At 35.4% G+C, this 16265-nt stretch overlaps 1 protein-coding gene across 5 annotated transcripts in view; it reads left to right on the top strand.

The window, feature by feature from the left end:
- Nucleotides 1–16265, top strand: part of RYR2 (ryanodine receptor 2 (cardiac)) — a 408602-nt gene that overhangs the window by 267470 nt on the left and 124867 nt on the right. For all 5 annotated transcript variants that reach the window (XM_014950610.1, XM_014950613.1, XM_014950612.1 and 2 more), the window contains 11 exons: nt 114–466; nt 1561–1675; nt 2530–2690; nt 3364–3523; nt 3804–3890; nt 4641–4867; nt 5835–6636; nt 7178–7378; nt 7499–7604; nt 11612–11755; nt 12915–13188. In XM_014950610.1, the coding sequence (XP_014806096.1) occupies nt 114–466; nt 1561–1675; nt 2530–2690; nt 3364–3523; nt 3804–3890; nt 4641–4867; nt 5835–6636; nt 7178–7378; nt 7499–7604; nt 11612–11755; nt 12915–13188 (2630 nt within the window). The remainder of the gene's footprint in view (nt 1–113; nt 467–1560; nt 1676–2529; nt 2691–3363; nt 3524–3803; nt 3891–4640; nt 4868–5834; nt 6637–7177; nt 7379–7498; nt 7605–11611; nt 11756–12914; nt 13189–16265) is intronic.

Here is a 16265-nt window from a genome sequence, read left to right as displayed (position 1 = left end):
ATACTGTTGCATGTTTTGCAAGTCATGGATGCTTATTCTAGAAATAGAAGTTGAACATTTACAAGGAGGGAAAAGCATCAGCTTCAAAACCACTAAATCTTTATGTTTGATAGGTGATGAGGATTGATGGCACCATAGACAGCTGCCCCTGCCTGAAGGTCACACAGAAGTCCTTTGGTTCACAGAACAGTAAAACAGAAGTCATGTTTTTTCGATTAAGCATGCCCATTGAATGTGCTGAGGTGTTCTCCAGATCAGCAGCAGGAGGGTTACCAGGCTCTGGTCTTTTTGGCCCGAAGAATGACTTGGAGGATTATGATGCTGATTCTGATTTTGAGGTCCTAATGAAAACTGCTCATGGTCATCTAGTTCCTGACCGGACAGAAAGAGAAAAAGATGCTACAAAACCAGAGTTAAACAACCATAAAGATTATGTTCAAGAAAAGCCTTCACGCCTTAAACAAAGGTTTGTAGCACATTTGGCTTACTTTTTTTTTTTCCTTATTTTCTTTTTTTTTTTCCATTTTTTTTGTTTTTCCCTGTTTCTTGAAGAAGAAAATGCAGAGATTTTTGCCTGATTTTCCCTTAAATTTGGATATAACATATTAGGTGGAACATAGAGCATTCATGTGATTAAATTGCATCATCACTCATGATGTAATTAATTAAAATTAAGCAGAAAACTGAAAACATTTTTCAAGCTATTAGAAACCTATCATTGGGTTTATTGTGAAGTCTTTTGTCATCATCATGTGAAGTGCACTCTAAAACCATGGGGATCCATTCTGACAGAACTAGGAGGTCTTCAAAGTGACATGCAATGTTTTTTCACGTGGCTTCCAAAAAGCTGAAGGTGTTATATAATCTTTATCTAGAAATGTATATTAGTGTCTTATTTCACTTAATGAACCAAATAATCATAAGCATATTCCCTAGTTGACATGTTCATTATCCCTAATTTTTCATTTGAAGTCAGGAGCAGAACACCTGGCTTGATGGTGCTGTGGAGATGCAAACACTGGGCCATTATCCAGACAATATTACTGCAGCTTTCCATCCCTTTTCTGCTTCTCTTTACCAAACTTGATTTGTTAAAAGATTTCAATTGCAGAATAAATCAGGGCATGTGGATGGTATTTTTAAATGCATGAAGGTAATTTAAGGTTCCACATTCTTCCAAAGTGACATAGGTGTTTAACAGCCTGATAATTTGTTACGTTGCATGAGTTTAGTTTCCAAGTAGCTTTTGAATAGTTTAAGCTCAGAATTGATTTAAATACTTTTAAAAATGAGCCCGTCTCTTTCTCTTTTTTGAAGAATTTATTTTGTTTTAATGTACATGGAGGTAATAAACTAACTAGTGCCATGTATTAATAATGTAATAAATACCATTTATTTAGGGCTAACATAATAAATATTAGTATTTCATAAATAATAAAATAAATTTATTAATAAATAATAGTATTTAGGGATAATGTATCAATGTAAAATTCCTTTGTGTACAAATATTGTTATAATGAGCTTTTCATAGACATTTTGATTTCACATGTTTTATTACAGATTTATGCTCAGGAGGACAAAGCCAGATTATAGCACAAGTCACTCTGCACGGCTTACTGAGGATGTGCTGGCAGATGATAGGGATGACTATGATTATTTGATGCAAACTTCCACGGTACCGTAACATAGGATTGGTATTTTAGCTGTTTTGTTTTTTTTTCTTTTTTTTATTTTTTAGTAACTACATATTCTTGCTTGTAACAGCTTGAGAACCTAATTTACAGGGAAAATGTCTGTGGTAGCCCTGTGGTACTGAAGTTGAGACTGCTATGTTCCTTTTGTTTTGACTTGGTTATCAGTCTAAAACAAATTCTACATGGAAAACCATAAATTAATTGAATCTATTTTTGAAATTACTGTCAATAACACCAAACATAAAAGAGGAAGAATAAACATTGTAGAATAATGAGATGAATGGGAAAAAGTGCATTAAGCTAGTGTCAGGTCAATGTTTAGGACCATTTGAAAGTATCTGTGCTGGTTTTACTCCACATTTATTTCACGGAATTCCCAGTGAAAGTTTTGTGCAGGCTTTGTGCATCTTTCTCTGACAAGCATAAGCACTCAGTCTTCAATGTTCAATGGAAAAAATCTCTTTTGGATGCATTCTGCTCTTTCTAAAAGATATTAGATACTAGAGGCGAGTCACCTACAGTATAAAAATTGTAGCTGCAGTACAAAAAAAGCCTACAATGCTATGATGCTGAAGCCTACAACACAAGTGTATAAGCCTCATCTTTAATCTTTTACATTTTGTGTTTTAACATACATATTTAGTTGGCTGCATTTTGATTAGTGTTTATATTCTTTTGTTGCTTTGCCTATGAATTGCGCTTGAACAAGCCTATGCTACTTTTGAAGAGATAATGTGTTTTCAGATTTTAGAGCAAGACATTAATTCTGAATCAGACTGATACACTGGGAACCAAATACTAACATTTATTGACATTATTTTTTTTTTATTGACAGTACTATTATTCAGTGAGAATATTTCCGGGTCAAGAACCTGCTAATGTCTGGGTGGGCTGGATTACGTCTGACTTTCACCAGTATGACACAAGCTTTGACTTGGACAGAGTGCGTACTGTCACAGTTACACTGGGAGATGAGAAAGGGAAGGTTCATGAGAGGTTGGTTACAATTTTCTTAAAAAGATACATATATTATACCCATAAAAGCAACTAACAATTTATAAACTCTAAATCCACCCTAGTTAATGTAATTGGGTTGGTGTAAAAACAAACAAACAAAAAAGTAATAGGTAAAAGTTTAACTTGTTTTCTTCTCTTGCACATGAAGAAACAATGGAGTAGTGATCTAATCAAATCAATAGGCACTGAAAAGTAAAATAGCTTTTCTATGTAGTTTCAGACCATGATGCTGTAAATACTGACTTCTGGACTGGTACAAAATAGAGCAAAATACCTTGTAGTATTTTTCGAACTTTCTGGGTTTGAGCAGATCAAAATTAATACAAGAATTCCTCTCAGCACTTCAGTTGTGATCCATGCCAGAAATTATACGTTATGGTTAATTTCAAATTATTTAAAACATTATTTTGCGAAGTCAGTTTTGCGTCGTGGAATTTTACAGAAGCTTTGCACTTGTTCATATTTTGTCATCCTCTGTTTTTATTTTTTCAATTTTGAAGTCTAGGTTTCATTGAATTTTGGCATTAATTATGGTGGGATCTGCTATTTTCAGCCACAAGGCCCTGTTGGTTGCAGCCATACTAAGTTGTTCTTAGTCCACTATGTAAAGTGTACACACCATCCATAAATAAATTTGTCTTTTGACATTCAGTATAAAACGCAGCAACTGCTATATGGTGTGCGCAGGAGAGAGCATGAGCCCTGGACAAGGACGTAATAATAATGGTCTGGAGATTGGTTGCTTAATTGATGCTGCCAGTGGCCTGCTGACCTTCACAGCTAACGGCAAGGAACTAGGCACATACTATCAGGTGATTATTTTTTGATGATGTCTTCCAGTGGGAATGGGGAAAATCAGATCATCAGATTGCATCTTATTAGAAAGTTTTTTACCAGATTGGATGAAAAAATAATTGTGGTTGTTATGACAGTGATTATTTTTTTTTTCCCTCCTATTTGGATTTTCTGGGGTTTTATTCAAAGGCTTGCACTTATTGACTGTCAATACAGACATTTGGGGATGAGGGGGTCTAATAAGTAACAGTGTTTTCTTCTATTCAGTAGTTATATATTTGTGCATATTTGATTTAGGTTGAACCGAGTACAAAGTTATTTCCTGCTGTATTTGCTCAAGCTACAAGCCCCAATGTTTTCCAGTTTGAATTGGGAAGAATAAAGGTAAATAATGCTTCATTTTGTGCAGATTTTTGGTCTAATATATCATATCAAATATTTTTTTTTTTTTTTTCTGCCATTTGTTACCTGCAATGTGTTCTTGGTATTGGGCACTTTTATGATTGCAAATGTTTGCACTATTGTCATTTTCACTTTTATTCTTAACTCATTTTAAAATACTTTATGTATTTAAAAGACAATACATTGGATGAGAAGGGTTTTAACTGATTAGAATTGGCAGAGGATATTGCAAAGTCCTGTTGAATTTTCTGAATCTTATCCTTCATGATGAAGCGAAATCAGCGGGGTCAGTAAGGCAAATCTCTTATTCTACAAACAGGGCATGGATTACTGGTTTATCTGCAGATTACGTTAGGGTTTTAAAATAGTTTTAAAGTACATTCAAACGATACGCTCAAGTAAACCAAGCTGAAATTTACTTCCTTGCTTTGAATACATGGACTTTTAAGAAATCAGAAGAGATAAGAGAAGAGTGGAGTTCTGATCACTGGTCCAAGGAAGTGACCACACATTCTATTCAAATTTCTGTTTCAAATTCAGCTATTTTGAAAAATTTATGGGCAATGCTCTCTTGCTGCTAATCTGCCAACAGTTCCCAGCTGGTTTTACAAACTACTGAAAATGTTAATTTCTTGTGTACTGTACTTTAATACACTGTATGTTGAATATATTTCTTGAAATTATTTGGTAAAGATAATAAAACTAATTGTTTCTTCTGTTGGAATTTTCCAGAATGTAATGCCATTATCTGCTGGCTTATTCAAAAGTGAACACAAAAACCCAGTCTCTCAATGTCCTCCACGTCTTCATGTCCAATTTCTGACTCATGTGCTTTGGAGCAGAGTGCCAAACCACTTCTTGAAGGTTGATGTCTCTCGAATCAGTGAACGTCAAGGCTGGATGATACAGTGCCTGAATCCTTTGCAGTTCATGGCCCTTCATATTCCTGAAGAAAACAGGTTGATGTTTGTGTGTTGAAGTATATAAGAGCTAAAGTGGGATTATGAAGCTAGATATATAATAAAATTTCTATAAGAAAAGCCCAAGGTCACCTCTGTATTTATAACACATGTAATAAAGGCAGTGTGTTTATTTAGCTAATATTAAAAATTAATCTTATTTTTCAATGTTTTAAAATCTGCCTTCTTTTGTTGTGTTTCCAACCTCTCCTAAATTCTCTCCAAACTCTTTAATAGCATATATAGGTTTTGAATGACAATGAAAGGAACTCTGTTTATGAATTATTAAAGATAATCTAGAAGATAGAAAAATATCTGTTTCTGTAGAGATTTCTTAAGATTTGTGATCAATTTAATTATTCCATTACTTCAATTTTCCTAAATTTAGTTTAAACAATTGGAGAAATTTAACTCTGTAACTTCCTGGTTACTCAAATGCCTCAGCATTTTGCCAGAGACAAAACTGAAAATGAAATCACTAAAAAATTAGGGAAGAATTCTAAACAGATAATGCCACTCCCAGATCCTCTGCAAATGAACTGGTTAGTCTGTTGCCATTTTGCAGCCCCAGATCTGAAAACAGTAAAGGGTATAAATATCTCAACTTATACTTGTTTTAAAACTTTTATTTTCTGTTATCCAAATTGTTGTTTGTAGTATGAATAATTATTCTGTGTTAAGTAAATAATTTTAATCTTTCCCCACTGGGAGTATTTGGAATTGAACTTTAGGAGCAACATGAATAAATTGCCATTTGAACTTTGTTCTTAGTTCTTAATTCTTAGGTTGACAGTGTTTCTCACATGAAAGCCGAAATGTGGAAAACTTCCATCTCTAGAACTGATACTGTGCCAATGTAATCCTTAGGGAGAATTTTTAATTCCTTCACTGAAGTAAGTTTTTGCACTGATAAGGAATTTACTGATTTTTTTTTTTTTTTTTTTTTTTTTTTTTTTTTTCTCTGCAGAACAATTGATATTTTAGAGCTGACAGAACAAGAAGAATTGCTGAAATTTCACTACCATACCCTCCGGTTATATTCAGCTGTCTGTGCTTTAGGCAACAACCGAGTGGCCCATGCTATGTGTAGCCATGTGGATGAATCTCAGCTCCTGTATGCTATTGAGAATAAATACATGCCAGGATTATTACGTGCAGGATATTATGATTTACTTATTGATATCCATCTCAATACCTATGCAACTGCCAGGTTAATGATGAATAATGAATTTATAGTTCCAATGACAGATGAGACCAAGAGTATTACTTTGTTTCCTGATGAAAACAAAAAACATGGCCTCCCTGGTATAGGACTTAGCACTTCATTAAGGCCAAGAATGCAGTTTTCCTCTCCTAGTTTTGTAAGCATCAGTAGTGAATGCTTTCAATTCAGTCCTGAATTCCCTCTGGAAATCTTAAAGGCCAAAACCATAGAGATGCTGACTGAAGCTGTTCAGGAGGGCAGCCTCCATGTCAGAGATCCAGTTGGAGGTTCTACAGAATTTCTGTTTGTCCCTCTCATCAAACTCTTTTATACTCTCCTGATTATGGGAATCTTCCACAATGAGGATCTGAAACACATCTTGCAGTTGATTGAGCCCCGGGTTTTCAAAGAAGCAGTGAGCCAGGAGGATGAAATTGATTTCTCGGAGAAGGAGCTGAGTTCAGATGAGCTCAAGTCAGAAGAAGGAGAGGAAGAAACCAGAGGGGAGCAAGTGCCAAAGGAAGGACTCCTTCAGATGAAACTTCCAGAACCTGTTAAATTACAGGTAACAATACTGCTGTGATAGTAGTTGTTCCCATTTCTTGACAGATCCTTTTTTCTTCAGTTGGTAATTTCTCTTTCAGGGAATACAGCATTTTGATGTTAGTTAAATAGAGAAGTAATTTTCTTACAGGAAATGGCAAGATTTAGTATCTTGCTGGTGTTATAAACTTGTTCCCCGTAGATCAAACTACTGTTGTTTCAGGAAGTAGAATTACTTTCTCAATGACATTAACAGAGAATTCTTCCTTTTTGTGGGTCCAGACAGAAAAGAAATTCCCTAGAGGCAAGGAGTAAACCCATTCTCTTATAACTTGTATAAAATATAAGACTTCTATTAGCCTGAGGCACATAAATCTCTTGCAGATGCTGGGTTTTCCTGGTGTGGGATTACATCAGACATAATAAATGACAGCATTAAAGATTTTAGTCTCTTTATTTGATACTAACTGCTGCTGTAAGGAATCCATCCTTATTTGCATAATATACAGAATATATTTCTTAGCTTGCCAGCTCTTCTTTCTCTTACAATACTGTTTTCACAGATGTGTCATCTACTCCAGTACCTGTGTGATTGCCAAGTACGACACCGAATAGAAGCCATTGTGGCATTTTCAGATGATTTTGTGGCTAAGCTTCAAGAGAATCAACGCTTCCGGTACAATGAAGTGATGCAGGCTTTGAACATGTCTGCTGCCCTGACAGCTAGAAAAACAAAAGAATTTCGGTCCCCACCTCAGGAGCAGGTACAGCTTACAATGGGCAATTTATTTTCAGTTGTGCGCTGTGTGGCAGAGTTCTGTTTGATTTTAAAGGTTTTCCTTTTAGAGATCAGTGTAATTTGCCCTTCTTTTGTCTTCTTTAAGATTAACATGCTGCTGAACTTTAAAGATGATAAAAATGATTGTCCTTGCCCTGAAGAAATTCGGGATCAACTACTGGATTTCCATGAAGACTTAATGACGCACTGTGGTAAGTCTCGTTACTGAATATTTTCACTTCTTAAATTATATTAGCTTTAGGAGCAATATTTAATAGATAATTTTACATAAGAAACACCAACTAAATAGTCTATAGAGTTTACTATATTGATTATAAATATTATAAAGTAAAAATAATTAACTTGTAGTGAAAACCAAGAAAATGTTCTTCTTCTCATATCTGGTCAAACTGGAAAGGAATACAGTGTTTTGCTTCGTGAGGGAAAAGGGGTATTTTTTGCCCATGCAACTCTGGGAATTTCTTTGGGCTTAATGTATTGGGTAACACAGTAGCTCACTTGTTATTCAAGGGTTTCCTCTGCCCTGTTCCCTCTTCCTTGCACTCGCTTGCATAGGTTGGTATAGGTCAGCTTTGCCGACCTGTCAAATTTGCATCAAATTGCCTATGGCCATGTTAACCACAATATAAGATAAATATTAGTAGCTGATTCTTCTCAGACATGAATGAAAATATAGAAGTTTATTATCTATTGAAATAGACTAATAATCAAAAGGAGCAGTTAAATTTCTGTGGTTTTGATTTCTTAGTTTTAGTTAATAAAGAAATTATATTATATTTCATATTAAAATGTGAAATACGATAAAAACAAAAATACCAATATAAAAATTAAGCCCCAATAAGTGTATTTCAGATGTAAAGCTTATATCCACGAATACTGCAAATTCAGTGATAGAATATTTTGTTCAGAATGCATGCTTATTTACATTTTGCCATGAGGACGTCTTGGTTTCCTGTTTGGGGGATGCTCATTCCTTCATTTTACCTCACTACCCTATTAAAGAAAAATAAGTAAAAGACAGCAGACAGTGTGAGTGGACAAGCAGCTTAACTTCCACTTCATGTCCCATTAGCTAGAAGAAGCTAATGCAGGGATGTATGATAATATTTTTTTAAACTAATATTCTGGTCAGGGAAGGAGCCTTGGACAGAAGAATGAATAATTGCATTCGTTATTCAGTTCAGTTTACCTGGAAATAACATGTTTAATTATTTAATTTACTACCTTAAAATATTCAAATAAACAAAACCATGCAAGCACAGTTTGATATCCTTGTGTATCACAAGACAATTTGGTTAAATTGGTCCATCTCAAAGATACTTCTGTTACTAAAATAATCACAGATCCATTAAGGTATCAAATATCATGGAAGGTCTTTAATGCACCCTCTTACTCAAAGCACAGTCAATGCTGAACTCAGACTTGGCTGCTCAGTGATTTTTCACTTGAGTCTTGAAAGCTTCTGAGCACAGAGATTCCACAGTGTCTTTGGACAACGTGTCATAGGACTTGAGTGTCCTAATGGTGATTTTTTTCTTTTTTCTGTCAGTTTGAAACCCTGCCTGGTTTAGATTGACAATTGTATCTTGTTCCCCTCAGAAAAGAGCATGGTTGTGTTTTCTTGCTAACTTCCTTGTAGGTTTTGGTGGACTGCTATAAGGTCCACCATAAAGCTTCTGTTCTGCATGTTGACAAACCCAGTTCCTTCATTCTCTTCTCATACTACAAGTGGTCCAGCCACCAGTCATCTTGATGGACCATTGTTGGGTGCTCTCCAGCTTTTCAATGTTTTTCTTGTACTGGGTAGCCTAAAACTAGATTCCAGCTGTCATCTCATGAGTGCAGAGTACTGAGGAATAATTTCTTGCCTTGAGCTGGTGATTGTTTCTGCTAATACAGGATATTTTAGCTCTCCTTGCTGTTAGAGTGCACTTCTGCTTCCTACCCTTGAGTATGTTTTCTGCTCCCCTCAATTTGTATCATCCATAAAGTTGATGAAGGTGCATTATGATACTTCAAATGAAATATTCTGATTTTAAATGAAAAAAGAAAAAAAATGGAAAATTCAAAGTAAACTGTCAGTTGACAGAAAATGAAGAGGAAATAAAGAACTTATTTATAACATGTGAAAGGAGTAGAAGCTTTATATTTTATCTCTGATTTTTCCATGTTTCCTTAGTCTTTTATCATCATTCTCCTCTATTAAAATTACTTGGTCTAGTTTTGTTATTATTTTTCTTTTCTTTATGGGGAAATAGTAATTTACATAATCTACAAGTAGAAAATTTATTTTGTGGGTTGTAGGATGCATTACAGTAGAGCAGAATTACTCAGTCTGCGTATTCAAAATATGGCTATTGCAAAATAGGTAACACAATTACACATCCCGAGTCCTTTGTTTGGTTGTTTAGGCAGACAGCATTTGGGGATTCACATCTTGTGAAATGGTTAAGAGACAATTACATTGACAGTTTGCAAATCAGAAAAGTGCAACTAGGGCTCAGGGAACAGCATAACTGTGGCAAATCGGACGTTTCATTTGGGTAATTTTAAAGCATCTCTGGGTTCTAATTGATGAGACATTTTGGTGTCTTTGCTGTTAATTAGTTTGGTTGAGGAGACTACCATTCAAACCATTTTGTAATATCATTTAGTATAAAATATAAAGTTACTGATGATCCTCCCTTAGTTTAGTATCATTTACTCTGACAAAATAAAAATAATGACTTTTAATGGAAACGGAACTGTACTTAATGCAAAAAAATCAGACAAACTAGATGCAATAAATTGAGAAGAACAATGTAATGTTGTGAAGAAACATCCTATAAAATTCAAGACTGCTAAAGAACTTAACTTTCAGCAATGGGAAGTGCAAAGTCCTGCACCTGGGGAGCAATATCTCCATGCAGCAAGGACAGGGTAGGGACCAAACTGGAAAGCAGCTTTGCAGAAAAGGACCTGGGGATCCTGATCAACATCAAGGTGAGCAAGAGCACCAGTGTGTCCTAGTGGCAAAGCAAGTCAACAGCTGGGTTCTCCAGTACAACAGAGACATGGACACACGAGAGGGAGTCTAGGAAGGGGCCATCAAAGATGATTAAATTCTTGGAACATCTTTTGTACAAGGAGAGACTGAGAGGGCTGGGCTCATTGTGGGGATTGTCTCAATGTGTGTAAATACCTGTTAGGCAGAGGGAGTAAAGAAGGCTAAGACACACTATCCTCAGTGGTGCCTAGTGACAGCACAAGAGATGGTGGGCACAAATTGAAATATAGAAAATCCTACTTTTTTTTTTTTTTTTTTTTTTTTTTTTTTTTTTTTTTTTCACGTGGCCATTTAGCCAAAAGTGCTCCAAAGCATAGAGTAAGAATAAACCTTTGCTTGAGCAGCACATTTAAAGTAACAGCACTTTCAATAAAAAAAACTTTTTTTTTTTTTTTTTTTTTTTTTTTTTTTTTTTTTTTTTACTGTAGGGAAGATGGAACTCAGGAACCAGTTGCCCAGAGAGGTTGTGGAGTTATTCAAAACCTGACTGGACATGGTCCTGAGCAATCTGCTCTAGTTGACCCTGCTTTGAGATCTCTAAAAGCTTATTCCAGCCTCAACTATTCCGTGCATTGCATATGTATATGCATAAAAACATGCATTTTTTACGTTTTTATAACTTATTATAGGAATATCCTGAAACAGCCACCATATTATGAAAGTGGCTACTTTCTACTGACTGGTAACTAGAAATTATATTTATTATAAACTAGGTCTTTCATTTCTATGCTATGTTTTGCCTAAAAATCTTTTAGTCTTTACTAATATCAGTTGAACCATACTATGTCAGTAGGGATAATATTTACACTAATGAGCTACATATGTCTAAAACACAGGCATCAGTATTAGCATGGAATCATGCATACTGGGGAAGTTGACTACATAAAAATATTTACTATATATTTTATGTATAATAACACACAATTTATACACTATATTAATAAGATTACATGATCCTTTTCTGCATTTTACATATCTGTACTTGTTCCAAACTGCTGACTAAGCATATCCCACATCAAATTATTCTATAGTTCTAACAGAGTAGAACAACATAGTTCAGTTTGATTATGTCTGTACATAAAAGATACAGAACATGTCTGTAACTTGTTTAGTTTTATTCTTTTACTATGTAGTGTATATTTTTTATTTCAGGAATTGAATTAGATGAAGATGGAACCCTGGATGGAAACAATGATTTAACCATTAGAGGTCGCCTCCTATACCTTATGGAAAAAGTTACATATCTGAAGAAGAAGCAAGCTGAGAAGCCAGTTGACGATGATGCAAAGACATCCTGTAAGCAAAATTTTATCAGTTTATTATATCCTAATTCCATATGGCAAAAGAAGCAGGGGAGGAAGTTCTTCATATATTTTCAGCCAAAACAAGGTGGATTTTCAGTGAAACATTTGTGCACCTTAAAGTTTGTAGCTCTGACTCAAAACAAGCTCAGAGGGAATTTTTGTGATAGGCAGATTTGTTTCCCAATGGAATTCAATGGAAAATTTCTTCTACTGGCTTTTCACTCTTGATCCTTTTTCAAGTCATAATTTTTCCAGAATGTATCTTTCTTTTTGTAGAATTAGTGCAGATTTAATAATTGTAGCAAGGTCCTGATTAAGAGAATTTGCTCATAAAATCAGCTGCAACAGCTTCCATGGTATTTGCTTGAAGATTATCACATTAAAGAAGACTGTGCAATTACACCGTAATTTGCAAAGCTGTACTTAGAAGCCTCCTCCCAACTTAAATTCAAGATTTGCTGACTGTGACTGTTGTTCTGTCATTTTTCTGACATTTTCTGTCTTTCCATCTTGATAAGGATAATTGCCAGTGGCATCTAAGTTCTTTACTTGATGCCAACTGACTATGGAATTTTATTTATTTTTTATTTGTCAATGCTGATTTTATTTTGATTTTTTTTTTCCTTTATTATGGTGGGTGGCACTTTCAAATGTCCTAATTTTTTATGCTGCTCCCCTACTAGCAGGATTGAATTTCTGGGCACACAGGTTAGGTGTTTGGACTTCGGTAAAATTGGTTTCCATCATTGACCACACAGAATTCCTAGGGATACTGACCTTTTAACTTGATTGCTTAATGTCAGTGCCTAAAGTTATGGGATGAGAAGATTTCCCTTGAGTACGTATAATGAGATGGCTTCTTAGCTGCCAGTTATTAGTGTAAGCTTAGCGTTATATACATAGAAATTTTTTTGTCATTCTAAAAGTGTGCCTTCTAGCTTTGTGGTTTATAGATTTTATTTCAGTTATCAGGCAGCTTCTCTTGTGTGATCTTTTTTTCTTTGATAGTCTGCTAAAGAAATACCTAGAAAAAGATGCTTCTTAGAAATTAAATTAATTCCACTTCATGTTGCATAATGGGTTCTGATGGACTACCAGTAGAGAGATGAGCAATTAATGGTAATTTTGTGATTTGTGTATTCTCTTTACAGCTACTCTTCAGCAGTTGATTTCAGACACAATGGTACGCTGGGCCCAGGAATCGGTGATAGAAGACCCGGAGTTAGTGAGGGCCATGTTTGTATTGCTACATCGCCAGTATGATGGTATCGGTGGCCTGGTTCGAGCCCTGCCAAAGACCTACACCATCAATAGTGTGTCTGTGGAAGACACAATCAATCTTCTGGCATCTCTCGGCCAAATCCGTTCCTTGCTTAGTGTCAGAATGGGGAAGGAGGAAGAGAAACTTATGATTCGTGGATTAGGGTAAATAACTGGAATGTGTAACATCTCTTTATTTACAGATATTTGCTGTTGTTTGCTGTATGGCTATGGCCAAGGTTATAGATCAAGTTTGAATGTGAAAAGGCTATATAGGTGTAAATGCACACAGTGGTATCAGTTGTGTAGTATCTTCTCATGCAAGATACAGCCTTTGCAGCATTATATGCATCATTTTTGGAGAGAAGCAAATGACAACTGCAACACATCTTGTGAAAAAAGTTGAAAACATGTATGTAATGTTTTAAAATATTACAAAATATATCTTGTTACAATATTTAAAACAATATGTCTGTGAAGAATCTTATCAAGAATACTGTCCATTTTATATGAATGCAGTGACTGGTAGCTGTTGACACACACAGTTCCCCCCAGCAGTCAGCTAATAGAGTTGTCTCTACCTGTGTTTGTACGAATGCCATATTTTTATTGCACGGAATTCAGTTGGTACTTTTTGAGCAATGAAGTAGTTCACCTAGTCTTATTTTTCATAATTATATGATTAGTAATAGTGAAATACAGTCTAATAAAGAGTAAAATTGGAGAAAACAGTAACGAAAGCCTGATTATCTTTTCTAGGAAAGAGTTTGGTTTTTTCTCTCACTTTTTTCAAAGAAATGTTACTGTCTGAAATATGTCTGGTGAGATTAAACATCAGCTGTGATCTACTGGAAATCCTGAATCAGCAAGGGCAATGACAACTAAAGATAGCAGTATCTAAGAAATGCCAGGAATGCGAGGAGAAGAGAAGCTTTTGTTTCAATATACCTTTTTCTTTTTTTGAACTTACTGAAAACATCAAATATCCAAATAATGTCTATATGTGATTTTGTAGTGTCATTATGAACAATGCCTACTTCTTAGCTTGCCAGCAGGCCCCACCAAAGTTCCCTGGTTATTGCAATGTTCAGTGCACTCATGCTAAGGCTTTGGCAAAGGGGAAAGTCCATTACCAGTTGAGACACAAAATGTGCTGGTATTTCTAAATCTACCTTTGTACTTCAAATTTGAATTGTTAGATTTCATTTAAGCTAAAATGAGTGAATGATGACTAGATTCTGCCATTGTTGTGCCTGGGAAAAGTACAATCTCGGAAGAATTTTCATTTCATGTTCTGCTTTCTTTTTATCCTTTTACAATTTTTTCCTCAACATTTTCTGCTATGAATTAAAAGCTAAGATTTTGTGAATCTGACTTAGTTTTAACAGTTTTTGATTATATGTGAAAGTCTGCTGTAAGAAAGAAAGAAGGAGCAATTTCTGTTAAGCTAGTGTTCTTACTGCCTGTTCCTGTCACCCTTCTTGGTAGACTCTATCATAGTCTTGTTTATTTTGTAGGTTACCCAGCTATGCCATTTGTACCTTATATAGCCCGATCTGGGCTCCAGCACCTATTTAGAAATGCCAAGTTTTTTGCTGCAAATTGAAAGGATTCCTTTCTTCCAGTTGAGGAATGGAAATGTCACTCATTCCTGCTTAAAAGCTCAGTTTCCTCACAAATGCTGTTAAAACTTTTTTTTCTTTTATTAAATGTTACATTTCATAAAACCATAGAATCGTCTAGGTTGGAAGGGACCTTAAAGATCATCTAGTCCAACCATCAACCTAACTCTGACAAAAAAATAAATAAGAAATAGGAAATAAAAATTACTAAACCATATTCCTGAGGACCATGTCTACCTGTCTTTTGAACACCTCCAGGGGTGGTGCCTCAACCACTTCCTTGGGCAGCCTATTCTAATGCTTGATAACCCTTTCAGTGAAGAAATGTTCCCTAATATCCAATCTGAACGTCCCCTGGCACAACGTGAGGCCATTTCCCCTTGTCCTATCTCCCGTGACTTGGGAGATGAGACCAACCCCTGCCTCTCTACACCCCCCCTTCAGGTAGTTATAGATGAGTCCACAGTTAAACAGAACACTGGAAGTGGGTATACTTTCCAAAGTAGTGTAATATTGCTGGCCAGCCCCTGAGGTGACATTTTGAATTTCTGTACTGTATTATTTCTGTAAAAAAAAAAAAAGCTGCCATAGACAAATCAGAGTTTAGAATGACTTGGTAGATTGATATTATCAAGGTCTTTTTCCACAGCATATGAAGCATTAGTGCAGAAAGGAGATCTGGTATGGATAGATTTTGGAGGCAGGATCTGTGCTCTATTGTCTCTGCAGGTGGGTGAGAGACATCTCTGTCATCCATCTCTGCAGATACAAAGTCCACTTGTAGGCTTTGGGGGAAAAAGATCAGCTAATCTTTCTGGGAGTTACTGGGAGTCAAAGATTCTGATAACATCACCTACATTAGACATACTGCATGCATTCTGTTGCATGACTGATAGTTGCAGATTTGTAGCTTTTAGAGTGATGGAACAGTCCTTGACATGCCTCATCTTTTATGAGGCTGAAATTTTCCTTGCCCGATTGCAGGAGCTTTAGGTCAGAAAAATAAGACTGCTGTAAAACACACAGGGAAATTTGAACAGTTGTCAACAATATTTTCTATAGTGGCTTGCTAGTCCTTTTCTCCCATGACCTGAATGCTTTCACATTTATTTATGAATTGTGTGTGATTTCAAGACTAATTATAGTTTCTTAGAAATGTAATTACTTTTTAAACCATTCAAAACCCACCTGGACATGTTCCTGTGCAACCTGCTCTAGGTGGGCATGCTCTGGCAGCGGGGTTGGACTAGCTGATCTCCAGAGGTCATTTCCAATCCCATATCATTCTGTGATACTGTGATTTTTAATGGACGTAACACATCTGCATAAAATATTGACATGATATTCTTCAGATCTGATTTTAAATTATGTAAATCTGTTCTGTTCAAATATGTAGGAGAGTTTTTTTGAGCAGTAATTAATGAAGTAAGGTTAATATTTAGGCAGCTTCTGTTTCTGATGATTAGAGTATAGCTGGGTATACCTTGTCTTTCCCTACAGTTGTTTTTTCTCGGCTTTGATGGCACATGTCAAATGTCTCAAGGCTAAAAGATTCTGAAAACAATGCTTTGGCAAAAATATGGATTAGTTGAATTTAAAATTTATTATAGCAGTTTTGAT

This window comes from Calidris pugnax, unplaced genomic scaffold, assembly GCF_001431845.1.
Source record: "Calidris pugnax isolate Ruff unplaced genomic scaffold, ASM143184v1 scaffold24, whole genome shotgun sequence".
Lineage (NCBI taxonomy): Eukaryota > Metazoa > Chordata > Aves > Charadriiformes > Scolopacidae > Calidris > Calidris pugnax.
This window is presented reverse-complemented; position numbering and strand designations above follow the sequence as displayed.